This window comes from Protobothrops mucrosquamatus, unplaced genomic scaffold, assembly GCF_001527695.2.
Source record: "Protobothrops mucrosquamatus isolate PMUCROS unplaced genomic scaffold, P.Mucros_1.0 scaffold1179, whole genome shotgun sequence".
NCBI classification, from domain to species: domain Eukaryota; kingdom Metazoa; phylum Chordata; class Lepidosauria; order Squamata; family Viperidae; genus Protobothrops; species Protobothrops mucrosquamatus.
In genome coordinates, this window is record NW_015387392.1 from 10,204 (window position 1) to 32,389 (window position 22,186).

Here is a 22,186-nt window from a genome sequence, read left to right on the forward strand (position 1 = left end):
ATCTATCAATCTATCATCTCTATCATCTCTCTCTCTCTAATCTATCTATCTATCTTTCTATCTATATCATTTATCATCTATCAATCTATCATCTCTATCATCTCTCTCTCTCTAATCTATCTATCTATCTTTCTATCTATATCATTTATCATCTATCAATCTATTTATCATCTCTATCATCTCTCTCTCTCTCTTTCTCTCTCGCTCTAATCTATCTATCTATCTATCTATCTATCTATCTATCTATCTATCTATCTATCTATCTATCTATCTATCTATCTATCTATCTATCACATTTCTGCTGTCCTTTTCCCAGCGTTCCCAAATCTTTTTCCTCCTACGATTGGGATTCCACGTTCTTCAATGAGTCTGGAATTGTCTTTTTAACCTCCACATAATTGCAGATATTCTTTCCCTAATAGTGGTGTGGAAGAGAAGAGGTTGGTCAACTGCATAGAGATTTAAGTTCCCAATGTAAAATTACTAAACATTCTGTAAGGAGTGTACAAATAAATCAATAGGGGGGGAGAAGAGGGAGGGCGCTTAGATAGGAGTGTCATTCCGATACAAAACAGGGTGTTTTTTCTACCGAGAGTAAAATCTCGCATTTTTATAGGAATATTAAAGCAAAGTTAAGATAACAAGCCAGCATGTGAGTCTGTTACTTTGATCAATCAAGGGATTCAATCCATTTCTGGTGTTTATAGGTATTGCCAGTAAGTCAGTAAATCGCTTTTTGACTGAGTTTGTTTTTTCAAGGGCAACAGACTCTAAATCATGGTGCTTAAGAGCTTAAGTCTTGGATGCATGTAGGAGAAGACAAGTCTAACCTATTCAGCAGTTTCTCAGCACAGGGCCAGCTCATCCAAGGCTGTGTTGAGCAATATATAAATCTCAGGGCTTGCAGCCCAGAAAAAGGATTAAAGGCTTGAATCACAGCGAGAGAGAAAAAAAAGTTCACGACACTAAAACTCCTCATTTGATGCAAATTAATTTGTTAGTCAAAACACTTCCTTAAAAATCTAATGCTTGTCTTTATTTCTCGAGCATCAGCGCTCATACTCCATTTCACACATTTAGCGTTACTGATTCAATCCTGCTTCGCATGTTATATAGAAGTCTAGAAGGTTCCCCAAGTCTTTTGTATAATTTTAATAAATCCTTTATGCGTGGGTTTTATGTATTTGCATAGAAGTATGTGGAATTTACAAAACGACACATATTCGTAACTATCGGCAGCCCTCAAATTACAACCGTTCGTTTAGTGACTGTTCAAAGTTACAACGGGACCGTTTTTCTCACCTGCGACTGTTGCAGCCTCCCCACGGTCACGTGATCAAAATTCAAAAGCTTGGCAACTGGCATGTACTTGGGACTGTTGCAGCCTCCCGGGGTCACGCGATCCCCTTTTGCGACCCTAACCCTAACAACAAAAATCTTGGGATCAATTGTAGTTGTAAGTTGAGAACTATCTGTGTGGAATCCCCTGCTTGTGCAATGGGTTAGACTAGAAGACCTCCGAGGTTTCACCCAGCTCTAATTCTGTTAAGGGTGTTTAAAAAAAAACACACATTTTCCAGGAAGGCTGCCCATTCTCTATCGTTCCGATAGCAGTAATCAGCGAGACCAGAATAACAGTATATAGCAGGTTTTTTTTCCCAACCTTGCTCTCCCAGGTAAACTCATTGTTTTCCTGCACATATACGTATCCGTGTACAAGGGGTGGAGACAGCAAAGCCCTTTTAAAACCACCAGATCGTTAAGTTCCCGATTCTGACACGTTAATCTAGGCAAACGGAGCCGCCGGGCTAGTTGCGTTGCTGTAGCAGCACCTTCTGCAAAGCACTGACTATGTCGCCGTAATTAGGAGGTTAAAAAAAAAACCCTCTTAAATGCCACACACTTTCCACAAGCTTTACTCTCCGTGGAGCTGTGGCTGCCGTTCAGCTTCTCCATTGCAAATGAGGGTTTCCTCGTTGCTTCACTCTATCTACAGGTAGGTATGCTGAAGCTGGAAGGGGCGATGACCTCACCGCCTCCAAGCCTTCCCGTAGTTAACCGGTGTGTAAGTCCCATTTAAATAGGTGGGACCCATCCATGCATAGCTGTAAGCCGGGGCCACACCTGGTTGCATTCCTGTTGTTCATTTGCAAGTTGGGTGACAGAGCCAGTCCTATTTTAAGAGACTGAGGAGTTAAAGCATAGACTACTACACTCAGGTGGTTCTCGAGTTACAACAGCTTGTTTAGTGACTGTTCAAAGTTACAACTGCACTGAAAAAAGGGACTTAAGACCCGTTTTCAGTCTGAAGACTGTTGCAGCATCCCCACAGTCCCCCCTCGTCCTTCTCTTCATTAAACTAGACATACCCAATTCCAGCAAACGTTCCTTGTATATTTTAGCCTCCAGTCCCCTGATCATCTTTGTTGCTCTTCTCTGCACTCTTTCCAGAGTCTCGACCTCTTTTTTACATTGTGGTGACGATTGTAGTTTTGAAACTACAATCTCGCCTTTTTCTGTTATTCTCGTTCTTCTTAACTGTTTTTTCGTTAATATAATAAATATAGACGACAGGTGAACAATTTGCAAGATAGATTTAGTGGTGTAAAGTTTTGGTTGGCCTGTTTTGCAAGGGGTGGGAAACTACTATTGTTGTAATCTATTAATCCGTATTCAACTGGGGGGGGGGGATAATGTGTGTAAATGTGCTAGCTTGTTTAATGCACTTTTTAATGTCTCGTTTTGTGTTTTTTCTTCATTTGTTTTTTTTTTTAAAGAACTGTTTTTGGAATTTTGTATTTTAACTTTTTGAATAAAATAAAAAGAGCGATTAGAAAAAAGTTAGTGGATATATAGGGTCTTTTTTAAGATGGAAATTTCAGTGTCTATTTTAAATGTCTAGAAAGAGCTATTGTTTCTGTAAAAATGGACTGTTGTCAAAAAAAAAAAAAAGTTCCTCGTAACCAAGGCCGGATCCCTACAAACATCTTCTGTTGTTTTTGGCGAGGAGGTTTTTTTTAAGAAAAAAAACCCAAGATATTTGACTTGTGCTGCCCTTTCTTCCTTTTTTGAAGGGCTCAAGGAACCAGAAATAAAATTTAATCTTGTTTGTCAACAGGACACGTCCTCATTGAGATTTCTATCGCTCAAAAGAAACTCAACGACAGGCTAGAAGAAAACGTAAGTAAATCTTCTCTGCGGTTGCTTTTAAAAGATTGTGCAAATATTTCCCCATGAAGAAATGCTAACCTCCTCGCCCTTCTGTCCCATTTTTATGACTACAGTTCAAGAAATTCCATAAAGAGATTATATCGGAGCTGGAGAAGAAAACTGAACTAGATGTAAAATATATGAATGTAAGTGTATAATTTTTTTTTTCAGTGCCGGAGAAAATTAAATGTAAGACTTTGCCCCTTTGAACCTTTTGTTATATTGGTAAATAACAAAAGATCACCAAAATTGAATTTACAGTATGTCACTATGTTTAGACATACGTTTATGTGCATGTTTAGAACATGAGCAATGAGTTTGGTTTAAATGTGTTCTTAACTGTTACAAAATCATGTGGATTCTTAAACCAGTGGTTCTCAACTTTTACTTCACCATCGACCCCACTTCAAATACCTTTTGTGGCCATGGACCCCAAGATTTAAATCATAACATTTTTTCAAGCCTTCATGGACCCCCCCAAGACTTAAGATTTAAATATAACATTTTTTCAAGCCTTCGCAAACCCACCCCCACCGTGATGAAATCATGGACCCCTAGGGGTCTGCGGACCACAGGTTAAGAACCACTGTTTTAAATTAAATCTCTTAAGATCTAGATACAATCCTAGAAATATTTGGTGAGATACCTCCACTGCTCTAAGTAGACTCTAAAATTATACTTCAAGAATGCTCACTGCAAGTAGGGTAGGCTGCTAAAGACTACTCATTAAGTATTTCAGTAGGTGGCAGTACTTAGCCAATCTCGGTTGAACTCGGAAATGTTAAGCCAGGTCAGATCTGTTTGCTACCTGGATACCTGCCATGTAGGCTCCACCAGGAAACCAGAAGAAAAGGGAAACTTAGATCTATTTGAGATATTGCTGGGAGTAACCTTAGCTCAAAGGAAATTTTGAATAATGCCAACACCCACATTTTTAAGGATACCACCCTGTCGATTTTCAGATGGTTTAATCTTTCAACAAGAAGTTTCCCACAGCTTCTTTGACTTTTGTTAGAAGAGTTACACTATGTCAGGTCAACCGTCTCTGAGTAAGGCTATCCCCAATTTACAAGGCGTCGTATAAAATCCGCTACTCTCCAGCAAGGCCAACTGGCAAATGAGTTCCATGTTCCTCTTGTGTAGATGAAGGTACCGAGCAGAAATACTTTCAGAATCAACCGAATAACGGAATAACATAGTTTTAAGTTTGGAAGAAGCTGTGGATCCGTTCTCTGGTTCCTTCTGCCAAGTGTTCTCCTGCTTTGACATCAACCAAATTTAGCTATCTCTTTTTTCAGTTAGCAAAGTTAGAAATCTCTATGCCTAAAGATGAGATAAGATCTCAGTGCAGAAATAAAACAAAGGAAGACAGGAAGAGCTATTAAAAAAAAACTCATAAATGTTTCTCGTGAATGTTCCTCTGGGGTAGCCGGTCAACAGGTTGAAGCATGTCTTCATAGACTGTAATATTGTTATTCCCTACAGCAGGGGTTCTCAACCTTGGCAACTTTAAGACTTGTGGACTTCAACTCCCAGAATTCCTCAGCCAGCAAAGCTGGCTGAGGAATTCTGGGAGTTGAAGTCCACAAGTCTTAAAGTTGCCAAGGTTGAGAACCCCTGCCCTACAGTGTCAGAACTGTAGGGAAAAAAATCTATTTTTTTTTAAAGCATGCCCTTGTCAGCACCCTCCCTTAAGTAGGAACACGCCGATACCAAATTCCCAACCTCACGATGGGCTTCCGACAAGACCGGTGTGTGAACTTTCTCCCGACAGGCTACTCTGAAGAGGTACCAGACCGAACACCGAAGCAAGTTGGATTCTTTGGAAAAATCTCAGGCGGAGCTGAAAAAAATCCGGCGGAAAAGTCAAGGGGGACGGAACGCCTTCAAATACGAACATAAAGAAAGCGAGGTTGGCACTCCCCCCTTGAGTTACCTTCCCGTGTTAGTTTGAAAGTTAGGAGGGCTTACTTCATGGTTGTTAAAATTCAAACCCTTCAATTTTTTTTTTAAAGAGGCTGCTCCTTTTTGTGATTTAGTGTCTTTTACGCCGTAACTTGAATAAATAACCTTTCTGGTCTCCTTTACCATTAGCTATTAGAGGTATTAATATTCCTCTTTAGTCTTAATACAGGTAGTAATAATAATAATAATGATGATGATAAAGTTGGAAGGGACCTTGGAGGTCATCTAGTCCAACCCCCTGCTCAGGCAGGAAACCCTATACCATTTTGGACAAATGGCTGTCCAGTTTCTTCTTAAAAACTTCCAGTGTTGGAGCATTCACAGCTTCTGGGGGCAGGTTGTTCCACTGGTTAATTGTTCTAACTGTCAGGTAGTTTCTCCTTAGTTCTAGGTTGCTTCTCTCCTTGGTTAGTTTCCATCCGTTGCTTCTTGTCCTGCCTTCAGGCGCTTTGGAGAATAGCTTGACTCCCTCTTCTTTGGGGCAGCCCCTGAGATATTGGAACACTGCTATCATGTCCCCCTTTGTCCTTCTCTTCATTAGACTAGACATACCCAATTCCAGCAACCGTTCCTTATATGTTTTAGCCTCCAGTCCCCTGATCATCTTTGTTGGTCTTCTCTGCCCTCTTTCTAGAGTCTCAACCTCTTTTTTACATCGCTTTGTCAAGGTAGTCTAGACATGTGACCACAATTGAGCCCCAAATTTATGTCGCTAAGTGAGGCATTTGTTAAGTGAATATTGCCCCATTTTACAGCCTTTCTTGCCATAGTTGTTAAGTGAATCACGACAGTTGTTAAATGAGTAACACAGTTGTTAAGGGAATACGGCTTCCCCATTGATTTTGCTTGTCAGAAGGTTGCAAAAGGGGATCACGTGACCCTGGGACACTGCAACTGTCATAAGTACATGTCAGTTTCCAAACTTCTGAATTTTGATCACGTGACCGCGGGGAGGCTGCAACGGTCCCAAGTGTGAAAATTGGTCACCGGTCACTGTTTTGGGTGCTGTTGTAACTTTGAGCGATTGCTAAACGAACCGTTGTTAGTCAAGGACCACCTGTAACCCTACCAATTGATAGTGCTTTTATGGAGATATTGAGGTTATTTTTAGAAACACCAAGGATTGTTTGAATGTGCACAGCAGAGTTACTTTGACCTCTGCTCTTTGTTTATGCAGACAACCCAACAATAACATTCGCCTGCTCCTCCTTCCATTGCCCTAAGCTCAACCAAAATGGGAGCGAGAAGTGAAATGTTGACATCCATTCGCCTATAATCTGGAGTCAAACCTGCCTCCTTCTACTTGGGGCACTCCAAAGTGCCTTAAGATTAAAAACATGTGTCTCGGACTAAAGTTGGTCTCTCTTCACATGACGCGGCAAGAATATTTACAGCCTTTTTGCCCGTCAACAGATAATTCCCCTGTCGCGGAAAAATTAATTGGCTATTGTGTAGGTTTGTATCAAGGGAATACCTGTGTCGAAAGATAAATGGTAATTACGCATGTTGATACAGAGTGGCAGAATGCGACTGGACCACACGCTTCTATCGGAGAAAAATTAAGAGATTGAAGCTGCCATTAAACTCAAGAATCCCTGTTTACCAGGCCTTTCTTATACAATATGAATACTGTATTTTTTTTATTTCGCTTCTCTTTACTATTTAATACATGTAATATGTCATCCATCTCATTGGTTGTAGTTTTTAAAGTAGCAGTGTACGATTGTAATTTTAATTGTTTCCACATTTATCTTTTTACAGCATCATAGCCACCCCAGAACTGTCTTATCAGTGAGAGAGGTGGCATATAAATTTAATAAATCAATAACAGAATAACAGAGTTGGAAGGGACCTTGGAGGTCTTCTAGTCCAGCCCCCTGCTTGAGCAGGAGACCCCATACCATTTCAGACAGGTGGCTGTCCAGCCTCTATTTTAAAAACTTCCAATGATGGAGCCCCCACAACGTCTGAAGGCCACTTACTCTGCTGATTAATTGTTCCCACTGTCAGAAGATTTCTCCTTAGTTCTAGGTTGGTTGAGTGGGGTGGCATATAAAATAAATAAAAATAAAATCATAAAATAAAATAAAATAATAAAACGAAATGAAATAGTTTCATTATTGGACTTTTGACTTGAGATGGGATTTCCTAGAAAACGGACTGGTAACATCTTAAACCAATAGCGTAGGGTGCGTGCCTGTGTGGTTGTCTGAATCTGGTCTTTTCGTGCTTTGTCTAGTATGTGGAAACCGTAAGCTCCCGACAGACCGACATCCAAAAATTTATTGCGGAGGGTTGCAGAGAGGCCTTGCTGGAAGAGAAGAAAAGATTTTGTTTCCTGGTGGACAAGCACTGCAGCTTTGCTCAACGCTTGTTCCATTACCATGTGGAGGTGAGTATGGAAGAATGGACCTGAATCAATCAGAATAGAGCTGGTAGGGACCTTGGAGGTCTTCTAGTCCAACCCCCTGCTCAAGCAGGAGACCCTCTGCCATTCCAGTCAAGTGGCTGTGCAGTCTCTTCTTAAAAAATTCCAGTGATGGAGCATCCACAACTTCTGGAGACAAGCCGTTCCACTGGCTAATTGTTCTCACTGTTAAGAAATGTCTCCTTAATTCCAGGTTGCTTCTCTCCTTGATGAGTTTCCATCCACTGTTTCTCGTCCTTCCCTCTGGTGCTTTGGTGAATAACATGACCCCCTCTTCTTGGTGGCAGCCCCTCAGATACTGGAAGACTGCTATCATGTCTCCCCTAGTCCTTCTTTTCTCCAGACTAGCCAAACCCAAATCCTGCCACCGTTCTTCCTATGGTTTAGTCTCCAGGCCTTTCATCATCTTCGTTGCTCTTCTCTGCACTTTTTCCCACAGTCTCAACATCTTTTTTGTAAGGTGGTGACCAAGACTGGCTGCAGTATTCCAAGCACACCGAAAACAGGCGTCCCCAAACTCAGTTTTAAAAAAAAATTGCCCTCGTGGAACAAAAGTGTAATCCAAACCATAGCCAATGTCTAGATTTGCTCAAGAGAAGCGTCTTTTTTTTAAAAAAAAACACATAAACTACATGTGTTTGTTTTCTTGTTATCTCTTTATGAATTCTATATTTTTCGTCCTGTTCTTTGCAGTGTTCGGAGATACTTAACTCTAAGTTGCCGTGCTGGCTGGAAACCTGCAGCGACGCCACCAAAGTTCCAGCGAACATCATGAATATGATAGAAGAGATCAAGACGCCTGGATCCGTTTCGCTATCGGGGACTCCGCTGCCTTCCCCAATGATCGAGAGGAATAACCTGGTGAGAGACGGGGGCAGAAAAGTCAACCTGGTGGCCCTAAGTGTACAGCGCAGGCATTTGTTTAATAAATAAATTTATTATTTACTTATTAGAATTTTACCCCAGCTTTATTACTTTATAGGCGGTAAATATATACAGACTACTCCTTCCTCTTCCTCTTTTCCCCACAACAGCCCTGTGAGGTGGCTTGGACTGAGAGAGGAAGGACAGGCTCAATGTCACCCAGCTGGCTTTTATGGATAAGGAAGGACTAGAACTCCCAGTCTCCTGGTGATTGGCACAAAGTCACCCAGCAGGCCTGAGGCGGGACTAGAACTCACCATCTCCTGGTGATTGGCCCAAAGTCACTCAGCCAGCTTTCATGCCTAAGACAAGACTAGAACTCACCGTCTCCTGGTGATTGGCCCAAAGTCACCCAGCAGGCCTGAGGCGGGACTAGAACTCACCACTTCCTGGTAATTGGCCCAAAGTCACTCAGCTGGCTTTCATGCCTAAGGCAGGATTAGAACTCACCATCTCCCAGTTTCTAGTCTGCCACCTTAAACCTCACACAGAAACACACCTGTTACTTTATGAATTTCTCAAACTGCACTCGCAACTCCGATTTTACCCTACACATACAGTCTAGTTTGCATTCATTCCTGTGCTGATCTTCCATCTATTCTGGGATATAATCAAGCCGGGAAACCGGCGAGTGATCTAAATAAGGAGAAAAACCTTTCAAAGGAAGCAATTCAGTTTGGATAAAATAAGTCAATAAAATTGCTAGTATTTTATCCTGCCTTTGTGCGTTGCTTCACAACACTGATGCTTTAACTTTCGGTTGGCAGATTGGAAATAATTACGATTCCCTTCAAAGGCATTCTCCTCGGGTGCCCCCAGCGCCCCCAGGGAGAGCCTACACCAGTCCCTTAGTGGACATGTTCAACAACCCACCAGTCGTGCCAAAGATGTCTTCCGAGAAATTAAGCAACGCAGCAGGTAAGTACGGCGCCTATCAATGCATCAAGGTGGTCACATTCTGTTCAGGTAATCCTTGTCTTACAACAGTTCATCCAGCGGCCGTTCTAGGTTACAACAGCACTGAAAAAAAATTGACTTATGACCATTTTTCGCACTTACAACTGCTGCAGCATCCCCCTGGTCACGTGATCAAAATTTGGACGCTTGGCAACTGACTCAGATTTATGACGGTTTGCAGTGTCCCGGGGTCACGTGATCCCCTTTTGTGACCTTCTGACAAACAAAGTCAATGGGGGAAAGCCAGATTCGCTTAACAACCGTGTTACTAACTTAATAACTGCTGTGATTCACTTAACAACAGTAGCAAATAAGGTCGTTAAATGGAGCAAAACTCACTTAACAACTGACTCGCTTAGCAATGGAAAGGATGGATTCAATTGCAGTCGTAAGGACGACCTATTTATTATACTACAGAGATGAATGGTAGGTAGGTAGACAGACAGACAGACAGACAGACAGACAGACAGACAGACAGACAGACAGACAGACTGACTGACTGATTGACTGATTGATTGATTGATTGATTGATTTTGGGAAAAATTTAAACTAGAATCTTTCACCCAGAAGGCATGGATTGTAGTGAGAAGCAGTGAGAAGCCTCTGTAAAAGGGCCAGAATCCAGGCAAAAGCTAGGCTGAGCATCTTCAGCTTTGATTTGTTAGCTTGATGCTCTCTGCTGTGGAATCCCATTAATGACGTGTTACTTCACTCGCCGCTTTCTATCTGTTCTCCTTTCTCGTGATGTCATGCAGATGATTCCAGTTTATTGCGATCTACCTCTATGGCCACCGGTCTGAACATCATAAAGCGTCAGAAAGTTAAGACCATCTTTCCGCACACCGCTGGAAATAATGAGACCCTCCTTAGCTTCGCCCAGGGCGACATCATCACGCTTCTCGTATCGGAGGAGAGGGACGGGTGGCTGTACGGAGAACATGATGTCACAAAAGTGTACGCCAGTGCTTCCCAAACTTCTTCATTTGTTACCCCAAAGGAGGAATGGGGTTTGTGGAGAGGAGGAGGGGGAGGAGGAGGAGAAGGAGGAGGAGAAGGAAGAGGAGGAGGACAATGACTGTGGGATCCTTGGTACTTTCTGACCTTGGTTTTTTTCTTGCAGACGTTTCATTACCAAACTAGGTAACATTAGCGCGCAGTCATAAAACGTCTGCAAGAAAACAACCAAGCTCAGAGACCACCAAGGACCCCACAATTACCTTTTCTTATTGTATACAGCCTATCTTAAGGGTTTCTACAAAGCAGTAATTTATTACACTATTGCCTTCTAGGAAAGGCTGGTTCCCATCCTCTTATACGAAGCTCTTTGAAGGTCCGTCAGAAGAGACCTTGCGCATTCCAGTTCCAAGGTAATGTTGGCTTGTTATATATAGAAGCTCTTCAGAACTGAGCTGAAGAATTTGTCTCTTCTTGTTGGGATTTAACAGTGGCTCTCTTTTCTTTTAGCCCTGCGCCCGTCCGAAGCGTTAGCTCGGGCAACTTAACGGACAGAAACAACCCCATCCTTCCCCCACCAGATTATGTCATATCTGGGCAAACCAAACCAGCTTCAGAGCCAAAACTTGAAACTTCTAAAACTACAGCAGCTCAAGGAGAAAGCACATCTCTTGTAAGTAAACCTTACCAGTTTTGTCCTATAAAACAACACCGCTTTTGAACATACTTTTGGCTGACGGGTTTTATCCAGCGACCTGAGTAACGCCGGGATGGACTTAAACTTTTTGTACTTGCCAGTTATATCATTCTTTTAAACGTTAACAATTACTTTGGGGGGGAAATATTCATCCCCCTGTTTCAGTTGCATTTCACAAGCTGGCATTGTAGTGTCACTTATACTGGTTAGTGTTAGTACAATTACACCTTGCAGCAGAAAAAGTGGGTTCAAATTTTGTGTTGCGTGCAGCAAACGAGAGACCTTTGGTTGAGATGAAGTTTTAAACTTTTAAGATGACATTTCACCCTAACCCTAACCTATGAGAAACTGAGAGAAGGCTCATAAATTCAGATATTATAATTCCTGTTTGTTCAAGAGTTAATATGAAATTGATAGGCCAGGGGAAGCCGCGGTTAAGTCAGGTTCGAAAACTCCACCCATAATGCTTAGGTCTAACGGGAAAGCTAGGGTGCCATCTTCTGGTCTCCAGGAGCCATTGCACTTTAGGCATTAGTGAAAGTGAAATGATATTGTGAAATTAGTAAGAGGAAATCGACTCTCTTTGAATTCATAACCCACTCTGACGAGACACTTCCCTGAATCACACCCTCATTATTCAAAACAAGGATTGCTTATGAAAGAGTTGCCGCTCTTAAAGTCGGAAATGATTATGAAGGATTGTCCTGCAAACGCTTGTTTGTTTATTGCTTTTTTTGGGGGGGTCCTAAAACTAATAACAATCAGTCTAAACTCAAAATAAAAAAATAAAATATTACATCGAGGGACTAAAATACAAGTAAAAATACAAAAACATTAGCCTAAAATTACCAAGTACAGGGATTATGATCAGGAGAGGCCTAGAAATTATGGTTGACGGTGTGACTGTTTTTTAAGTCAAAGTTTTCCAACTTCCCACTTGGCAACTTCAAAATGTGTGGGCTTCCAACTCCCAGAATTCCCTAACCAGCCATGAATTCTGGGAGCTGAAGTCCATGTCTTCCGGTGCCCCAACTTCCTGGCTGGGGAATTCTGGGAGTTGAGATCTTCTCGTCTTCGGGCTCCCCAACTTCCTGGCTGGAGAATTCTGGGAGTTGAAGTTCACATGTCTTCAGGCACCCCAACATGCAGGCTAGGGAATTCTGGGAGTTGAAGTCCATACATTTTCAGGCTCCCCAATGTACTCAGTCAGACATTTAAAGTCCCCTTCCGGCTTATTCCTTTTGCTTGAATGGCTGTCTTTTCTTCTGTACTCTGCAGTTATGACTTTTCTTTCCTTCCTCAGAAACCTAACATGAATGGCATTATGAAGCCACCTTTCCTAAGGTAAGTTGGAATCATTCAATATCATTGAAAACATGCAACAAACTCAAAAAAAAAATAACACCCCAAAACCAGCCTTGGTTTATCTTTCCATGAGGTCTTCTTCTGGAACCATTCAGGTGGTCCTAATCACATTCTTGGAAATGGATTGAAACCATCTTTTTCCCTTGTAAAAATAATAGGGCTTTTTGTCACAAGCCTTCTCGTTGCGCTTCTATTTGTGCGCTCATGTGTCTGCTTTCTTACAGTGGCGAGAACCCATTTGCAACCGTCAAACTCCGACCGACAGTCACGAACGACAGATCGGCGCCAATCCTTCGATGAGCGGCACTGAAAAAACCCCGATTTTTTTTTTTTAATCCTACCTTGTCAACATTGCACAGCCTGCCCCAGCCTGCGGTCCTTCAGGTGTTGCGTTGAGATGGGTCCGACTTCGCCGCCAGCTCAGCAACTGGAAGGTCCCCTGGTTGATGGTGGCCATACTGTCTTCAGCAATATGATTTCCAAATACTGTCTGAAGTTTTGTTTTTAACCTTTATTTAAATGTTAATTAATATGTACAGCAGCAGCAGCAAATTGCCAAAGTTTCTTGACTTTTTTAAATGAGCTTTTTTTTTTCTCTTCTTTTGGCTTCTTGTTTCTGCTAATTATGAATGGCTGCAGATTTTGCTTTGATTTTACAGCGTGCCTTGTTTAGGAGGACAGAATTAACTTTAGGAAAGCAGAAATAGCCAAATAGAGAAACCAGCAGATCTGATCCTTTAGTCTTCTATTACCAGCATCACTGCTTTAAGACGTTTTGTGCCAATGGTGTGGTTTAATCCTGTGGATCAGTTCCGTTTTAGTTTTGCTTGTACAATTTACTTAGAGAGAGGGATACGAGTAGCTGCTTTTTAAACAGGCAAGCCGTTTAAGGATGACCTAAGAGAATTATCATGCCAAATAATATTTTCATTACATAAGCTACGATAAAATGCCTTAGGGATACAGTAATAAATAAAATACTCTAATCAGAAAACGGGACATTCTTTCATTGGTTTGCAGTACGTAAAAGCCGAATCTATTACTCTCTCTTCCTTTAAATAGGATTTTATTTGAGGGGTCCTTGGCGCTCTCTAAGCTTGGCTGTTCTCTGGCAGACGTTTCATTACCCAAACCAGTAACATCATCAGCGCCAACACCGAAACATTTGCAAGAAAACAACCAAGTTCAGAGAGTACCAGGGACTCATTTTAACCCTGAGCTACAGATATTCTCCTTTATGGGATGCTGTTTAACAGGATTGTCTGAAAAAAGCCTTTTTGATGGTGGATCATTGGACAGAAAGCCTTAAATAAAGGGATTTTTTTCTTCTGTTCAATTGTGTCTTTTTCAGACACTGCCTGAAAACGTCCCTTCACTTTATTTTTCAGAAGTGGTTTGTTGTTCTTCCATCCTAGGGCTGAGAGAAAGTGACTGGCCCAAGGTCACCCGCTGGCTTTGTGGCTAAGGTGGGACTAGAACTCACCGTCTCCTGGTCTTTGGCCCAAGGTCGCCCAGCTCGCTTTCATACTTAAGGCGGGTCTAGAACTCACTGCCTCCTGGTGGTTGGCCCAAAGTCACCCAACTGTCTTTCAAGCCTAAGGCAGAACTAGAACTCACCACCTCCCAGTTTCTAGCCTGGTGCCTTAGCCAGATACCAAAGTGGCTCTCTTTTATGGCACAAATTTGTCATATTCACTCCATATTTTACAGAGCTCCTCAGAGCTGCTAGAAATAGCATTTGAATTATAGCCTGGTTTGAGAAGAACTATTGATATTTAGTCTATAAATCATCAAAAGCAGCATTAACTTTTGTTACATAATTCAGACCAGCCTTTTTTTTTTTAATTTTACTCTCTATGGATTCAAGGCCGACACCGAGAGTCTACGCTCTGCCCACTGAACAAGATTAACGCTTCTTATAGGAATAAATTTTTCTCTTAATTCGGAGAACGGGTGGAAAGGCTGGGCGTCCTTGTGAAGTTTGAAAAAGCACTTTTATTGAAATCCCCCCCCCCAAAAAAGATGCATTTAAAGCACAAAAACCCCAAAACGGGGTGCTTCATAACAGCTGTGCTTGAGTATCAGTTTCACATATGAAAAGAGAAAGACTGCCCGTGCTTGGTAATAATTGTATTATTATTTTTTTTTACAAAATCAGCTCCGACGCATCGACTTGATTGTATATGACATTTACATTAGAAAAAAAAGGGGGTACAGCTCCTCAAAGCCTCCGGGGTGAGATGGGGAGGGGGGGGCTGATCCCTTAACCAAACGTGGCCCCGCAGTTAGGACACGTTCGTTGTCTCAAGGCGAGGCAAAAGATAATCCCGACGGGGAAAAAAAAGATGGCGCAGAGAATGCCAAGGCAGGTAAAAGTGTCTTCCAGGACGCCGACTCTGCAAAAGGAAAAAACACACAACAAAAAGGAGGAAGTTAGTGGCAGTGTGCTAAAACCAAAGCAATGAAACCCAACGCGTTGCACACACACACATCGGCCCAGAGTGCTGCAATACGCACAAACACGAACACTGGGCGTTTCATTCTGGGGGGTGGATTTTTCCTCAGCGTCGGCCATTTTGAGACGCGCGGACTTCAACTCCCAGAATTCCAGGGCGAGAGAAAACAAGGCTACTTCATGTTTTTACCCAGGGAATACTCCGCTGAGCGACCACAACCCATCATTTCTGTTGCTAAGCAAGGCGGCTAAGTGAGATTTGCCCCGTTTTACAACTTTTGGCCACAGTGGTTAAGTGAATCACTGCAGTTGTTAAGTGAAACACACGGTCATTCAGCGGATCTGGCTTCCCCATATTGACTTCGCTTGTTGGAAGCTAGCGGGGAAGATCTGCCATGGCAGGATCCCAATTCAGACAGGGTCCCGTGATCACGTGATTCACCCTCTGCGACCTTCCGACAATGGGTGAAGTTGGATTCACTTAAAGACGCGATCTGCTTAGTGACCGCGGCAAAAGAGGTCACAAAATTGGGTGCAGCTGACTTGACAGCTGTGTTGCTTGGCCACAGACATTCCAGTCGTAACTCAAGGTCTGTCTGTAATTTGTCTGCCTTTTAAATCTTGCAGAAATGCTGACTATCTTCGTGAGGACGATCACAGCTTCGGTCAGCTAAGGGGAAGGCAGAGCGCCGTAAAACTTTCCATTTAGAGAAATGATTGTACTTGCTAATCTTAGTTATACAGTAAGAATTAGCTGGGGGGGGGGAGGAAACCCGAGTGACTTTCCCATGCTTTACAGTTACTCCTCCCAAGGCCATCTAAAAATAGACAATGAATGTTTACACGCCCGGTTTAAAGTTGGGACGTCCTGCTTAGACAGCCACAGACATTTCAAATTTGCAAGAAAAACCCCTTTGGGGTTTAATTAATTCATCGTGCACGGAGGACGGTTTACTTAACCGAGTTTGTTTCGACTCAGCAATTGTGCTAAAAAGACACACCACGAAAAGAACTCAGCACGCAAGGAAATACACCACGATAAAACAGGATGTTTTCTCCCAGCTGGGACGTTAAGCAGGGTCAGGCCTGGTTAATCCTTGGAGGGGGGGGGAAACCCGGAGACTCCCAGAGCTGACAAGCCAGACCAGGAAGTGAAAAGCGTCCCGGAAACCAACATAGAGACATGAATGTAAATCTTTGAACTTGAGCCCAACTCACAGACATGTTGCCGTTCTTCTAAAAAAAGCTAGAAAGCTGAACATTCCTATTGGCCACCCTAAATCAACATCTTTTTTCCTTCCAGGATATTATCCGTAGGACGATCAATGATTTTGCTTCGTTTGGACTCCTCCAAACCTAAAAATGGCCCCAACCTTGCTAGGATTCTAGAAAGAAATTTAAAAAAAAACTCCAGCTTTTCAGTTAAGTCTTTAAAGACAAGGTGAATTGGTGAGATTCGGGAGAGTGCACCAAATGCAGCCATTTTGTGGCCTACGGTGTTGATCTTAACCTGGAACAATTAATCTTCATCACTCGAGGTTTTTGAGAAGAGACTGGACAGCCACTTGTCTGAAATGATACAGGATCTCCTACTTGAGCAGGAGGTTGGACTAGAAGACCTCCAAGGTCCCTTCCAACTACTCTGCTCCTATTCCTATTTCTTATTCTATTTCTTATTCTATTCTATTCTACACTACTCTACTCTTGTCCTGATAAGCCACTCCATTTGGTAAATACAGGCAGTCCTCAACTTAAAACTATTCATTTAGCGACCATTCAAACTTGCAACAGCACCGAAAAAGGTAACTTACGACAGGTGTACACACACCCATGACCATAGCAGCATCCCCACAGTCACGTGACAAAAATTCAGCTGCCCAGAAACCAGCATGTATATACGACGGTTGCAGTGTCCCGGTGTGACCTGATTGCCATTTGCCAACTTCCAAGCAGCAAAGCCGATGGGGGAAGCTGGATTCGTTTAATGACCGTGTGATTCATTTAACCACTGCAGTGATACAGTGGGATACATAGCTTAACAACTATGGCAAATAAAAGCTTTTCAAATCGGATTCCATTCACTTCACAACGGAAGCAAAGCTTAGCGACGGAAATTCTGATTCCCAACTGTGGGTGACGAGTGGAGGACTACCCATAAAATAACAGGTCCCCCCGCCCCCCGAAAAAAAAGGAAAACTTACCTGCAAGCTGGGCAGCCACCAACAACAATGACAGATGTGGTGGAAGCGGGCTGCTGGATTATTGTATACGTAGTATTGGGATAGTTATGTGGCTGTGAAGCAGCAGCAGGAGCTGTGTATCCTGGATAGAGAAACAAAATGGATAAGAGGAACGTGGTGGGACGGCTCATTAACAGGGCCGGGATTGTGCAAACTCTTTGGTGAGCCTCCCCATCTCCACCTCCTCTGCCTCCTTCCTCCGTTGTGTAAGCTTGTACACCTGTGGCACTGCAGGTAATCCAGTTCATTTAGTGACCGTTGACCGTTTTTCCCAGTTATGACCATTACAGCATCCCCGTGGTGACATGATCAAAATTCAGAACACTTGGCAACCGACTCATCATATTTACGACGGTCTCAGTGTCCCGGGTGGTCATGTGACCCGCTTTTGGGACCTTCTGACCAGCAAAGTCAAGGGGGGGAGTCAGATTTCCTTAACAACCGTGTCTCTAACTTAACTGCAGTGATTCATTTAACAACCGTGGCAAGAAAGGTAGTAAAAATGGGGGAAAGCTCACAAATGTTTCACTTAACAGCAACATACTAGGCAACTAGTGAGCTCATTCTCCTGTTAGAGCAGGGCTCGTCAAACTTGGCCCTTTGATGACTTGTGGACTTCAACTCCCAGAATTCCTCAGCCATGCCTTGACCATAGAAGGGCCCAGAGGTCATTAGCATCTAACACAGAGGTCTTCAAACTTCAAACAATTATGACATCCACTCTAAAGGGAGGCACAAACCCAGCCCATTGGGGTTTACTCAGCAAACCACGATAAAGCAAAGTCAGTGTGGTAGGCGGACTAAACGGTTCTGCGCCGGATACAGTAGTAGGAAAGGTTGGTGTTAGTTAATGAATAGCCCCAAATGGGGAGGAAGTGTTCCAATATCTCAGGGACTGCCACAAAGAAAAGAAAGTCAGGCTATTCCCCAAAGCGCCTGAAGGCAGGACAAGAAGCAACGGGTGGAAACTAATCAAGGAGAGAAGCAACCTAGAACTAAGGAGAAACTTCCTGACAGTGAGAACAATTAACCAGTGGAACAACCTGCCTCCAGAAGTGGTGAATGCTCCAACACTGGAAGTTTTAAAGAAGAAACTGGACAGCCATTTGTCTGAAATGGTATAGGGTTTCCTGCCTGAGCAGGAGGTTGGACTAGATGACCTCCAAGGTCCCTTCCAACTTTATCATTATGATGATGATGATGATGATGATGCCTTATTATGGCTGGCTGGGGAATTCTGGGAGTTGAAGTCCGCCCATTTTAAAAGTTGCCAAGATTGAGAAACCACTGTAAGTCACTACCCAGTTGGCTTGTACAGGTTTCCAAACCATAACCATGGTTTGTTCTTTGGTAAGGCTGATGATTTATTAATGACTTCTGGGAGGATTCTTCCTTTTAAGACTCCACGAATCTTTGCAAGTGTGGTGGTATAAAAATACAGACGATGAGCAATCCTTGCACATAGCGCTATGCTGGCCGAGTTTACACCCTGCACTAAACCACAAGCAAACTACGGGCTGTTTGAGCCCTTCCTCTGAGCCGCCACCGTGGATCCTAACGAAAAAAAGATCTTTCCTCATTTTTGAAAGCCATAGTTGGGTTTTTTTTTTATCTAAGGAAGTGACTATAAAACAAAGACTTCTCCCAAAAAAAAAAACCCCCACTCTTGAAAGTCTCAAATGAATCACCACAGATTCAACAATGTTACTCAAGATCTTTTTTCATTTCTTTTTTCTTTTCAAGTTTAAATCCAGAAAGCCTCTGAATTGCTGCTGTCTGGTCAGCAGAACTGAAGTTCCCCAATTTTTAAGCTAAGGAAACAACAACAACAATGCGTTCCTTGTTGGGGGAAGGGGAAAAAAACTTTGTAGGAGTTTTTGGGAGACAAAAAAAATTCCTCCTCCCAACCCAGCCGGCTGCTTTCTCCCATTTCCTTCCTTCCTTCCTTCCTTCCTTCCTTCCTTCCTTCCTTCCTCTCTCCCCTGCCCTTCTTCCACTATCTCTTTACTTTCTTCCTTTTTCACCCTTCCTTCTTTGTTCAAACTTCTTTCCTCTCTCCCTCCACTAATGTTCCTTCCTTCCTTCCTCTCTAGCAAACCAACATCCCTAAGCCCCATCTCCACCCCTCTTCGCCAACAGGGCGCCCCCGCCGGGCTTGATGGGAGCTGTAGTCCCGCGGGCCGCTGAAGTTGACTAGGGCGAGGCCAGGCTTGAGGAGGAAGAGGAAGAGGAAGAGGAGGAGGAGGAGAGTGGCCTTCAACACACACACACACACACACCCCTTTCGTAAGAGCTGGGCTTCGCCTTCTCCAGCTGGCAAGGCCGGAAAGCCACGCCCCCAAGGCGAGAAACGAAACCCCAGGTAACCCTCTCCTACCTCCCCTCCCCACGTCCGGAGAGGCGCTCTGCCCGCGCTCAGAGGCACTCTCTCCCCAGGCAACACCTTCTCTCCTCTTGCAAAGAGGGACACCCCCCCTCCCCAGAGCGGGGTAAAATCCTGTCCGGGGACCCCACCCACTCGCCTCTTCCTTCCCCTTCCCCCGCCCGGACAGGCGCTCTGCCCGCGCTCAGAGGCACTCCCTCCCCTTCTCTCCTCTTGCAAGGAGACACACACACACACACACACACCCCAGAGCGGGGGGGGGGGGAAACCCACCCACCCACCCCCTTCCTGCCCTCACCTGGTCCGGTCCCCGCGGCGGGGAACGGGTAGGGCGGCGCCGGCGGGATGGCCCCGTAGGTATGGGCTGGGTAGTTGCCCACCGGCCCGTAGGGGCTGTAGGGCGGCGGCCGGTCCTGCAGCAAGGGCTTGCCGTCCATAGCGGGGGGCGGGGGGCGTCGGCGTCGGCGTCGGACCGGAGAGAAAACTGGAGCGGGTGGGGTAGAGGATGGGGGAGGGAGCGAGGCTCAGACCCGGGAGCGCTGCTCGGTCCCGACGCGGCTCCGAGGAGGAGGAGCCGCCAGCAATTGCAGCGAGAGCCGTCGGGGCATGGGGTGGGGTGGGGTGGAGGGTCCACCCGGGGGTCGCCCCGGAGGAAGCTCCGCGCGAGAGTCGCCCGCAAGAGCAGCCCCCAGCGCTTTGTGCCTGCGGGCGGCGGCGGCGGCGGAGTCAGCCCGGTCACAAGACTGGCGGTCACGTGATTTCCTCGGTTTGCAAAGCTCCCCCCCTCCTCCTCCTCCTCCTCCTCCTCCCCCCGATGACTCCTGGGAGGGGGGAAGCCCCTCTTAAAGGGGACGCGCCCGCCCCGCGCTTCGCCCGCTTTTGCTTTGCAGCCCGGCCGAGGAAAAGAAGGCTGCCTCGCCTTCCCTTCTTTCGCACGTTCTTCCGTTCCTGCTTTTAGGAAAGGAGGATGAAAGGAGGCGGTGAAGAAAGAAACGCCCCTGATGTTTTTTTTTTGTTTTTTTTTAGAAGGGATCGCTGGGGGATTCTGGGAGTTGAAGTGGACAAGGGAATGAGTTCCTGCTTCCTGTTCTTGGGGTTTATATATATATATAAAATGGTATATATATACCAACGAAAGCTAGGTCCTTTTTAATATTCTTTTAAAGGTTTTTAATGTTTTATTAAAACTTTTAACTGTTTTACAACCTCCTGGTGCTCACGTTTTGTTTACTACTGTGGATATACCCAGGAGTCTTGAAGATGCGAGTCTCAGATATATTCATATTCAAATAATAATAATAATAATATTTTTTATTTTGCGGTCACAGACCAAAATGCAAGTGCAACAAAAGAAAACACAAGAAAAATATATCACAAACGAACACCAGAAGCCTTGGCTAAAGGGAATTACAACGTTCTCCTCTAATAGTTACAGCTCTTAAAAGAAATTTAGAAACCTGAGAAGTAATATAGGAGGAGCCGTCCCCTAGACAATATAAAACCAAATGACTAAATATTCATATTCAAAAACTAAAACACAGATCACTGAGATTAAAAATTTATTTAAATATATATATTCAATTTTTTGTGGCTGACAAGGAGTTAAATGGGAGACTAGTACACCCAACACACACACATATATATATACATACACACACACACACACAGAGAGGGGTCCTCCACTTTCAATTGTTCGTTTAGTGACATTCCAAGTTATAACAGCATTGAAAAAAAATGACTTGGGGCCGATTTTCATAGTGACGGATCTCTGCAATATCCCCATGTCACGTGATCAAAATTTGCACACTTGGCAACTGGTTCCTATTTATGACGGCTGCTGTGTCCCGGAGTCACGTGATCTCCTTTGGCCACCTGACAAGCAAAGTCAATGGGGAAGCCCGATTCACTTATCAACCAGGTTACTAACTTCCCAACTGCATGATTCACTTAACAAGTGAGGCAAGACAAGTTGTCAAATGGGGCAAAAGTCGTTGAATCAAGGTCTCGCTTAACAACAGAAAGTTTGGGCTCCGTTGTGATTGTAAGTCGAGGACTACCTGTATCTGATCCCTATCGCCGTCCCCAAAGAAAGGGGGTCCTGAGCTTGGTTGTGGCTGGGGATTCTGGCAGCTGAAGTCCAGCCTGCTTCAACTGACCAACTTTCAAAAACATTATTTTAATGCGCGAGGGGGGGGGGTGTTTCCCACCTGGGTGACTTTAAGACTGGTGGACTTTGGCTCCCAGAATTCCCCAGCCAAAGCCAAACAAACCCAGTTTGGGCTTCATAGTGTGCACAAACACAGCTATTGCTTTAGCCCCGTTTAAGAGATTGCACAGACCCAGCCAACTATGGATTGTTCTGTAAGCAAACTATAATTTAGGGCAGGGGTAGGCAACCTTGGCTCTTTTATTTGATTTTGATTTTTGATTTTGATTTTATTAAATTTATACCCCGCCCTTCTCCCGGAGGACTCAGGGCGGCTTACAGCCAGTTTAAAACAATGGTACAGTACAATACAAAATTTAAAAAAGATTAAAAATAACTATTCAAATTTGGCCGCTTCTACTAAAAATTTAATTTAAAACCCCTTTAAAATACCCCTAGGCC

The 22,186-nt window shown here is 43.9% G+C and overlaps 2 protein-coding genes across 2 annotated transcripts; one reads left to right on the forward strand and one right to left on the reverse strand.

Moving 5' to 3' along the window:
- Positions 1-1,965: 1,965 nt before the first annotated feature.
- Positions 1,966-13,580, forward strand: BAIAP2L1 (BAI1 associated protein 2 like 1). The gene is made up of 12 exons (XM_015820760.1): positions 1,966-1,996; positions 3,119-3,180; positions 3,285-3,356; positions 4,985-5,122; positions 7,415-7,567; positions 8,297-8,464; positions 9,295-9,445; positions 10,240-10,438; positions 10,774-10,851; positions 10,949-11,111; positions 12,439-12,479; positions 12,725-13,580. The coding sequence occupies exons 3-12, from the start codon at positions 3,351-3,353 to the stop codon at positions 12,798-12,800; spliced, it is 1,173 nt and encodes a 390-aa protein (XP_015676246.1). The 5' UTR covers positions 1,966-1,996; positions 3,119-3,180; positions 3,285-3,350; the 3' UTR covers positions 12,801-13,580.
- Positions 13,581-14,743: 1,163 nt separating this feature from the next.
- Positions 14,744-20,015, reverse strand: BRI3 (brain protein I3). The gene is made up of 3 exons (XM_015820766.2): positions 19,877-20,015; positions 17,157-17,277; positions 14,744-14,896 (listed from the first exon to the last, which is right to left on the reverse strand). The coding sequence occupies exons 1-3, from the start codon at positions 20,013-20,015 to the stop codon at positions 14,764-14,766; spliced, it is 393 nt and encodes a 130-aa protein (XP_015676252.1). The 3' UTR covers positions 14,744-14,763.
- Between the last annotated feature and the right edge of the window lie 2,171 nt (positions 20,016-22,186).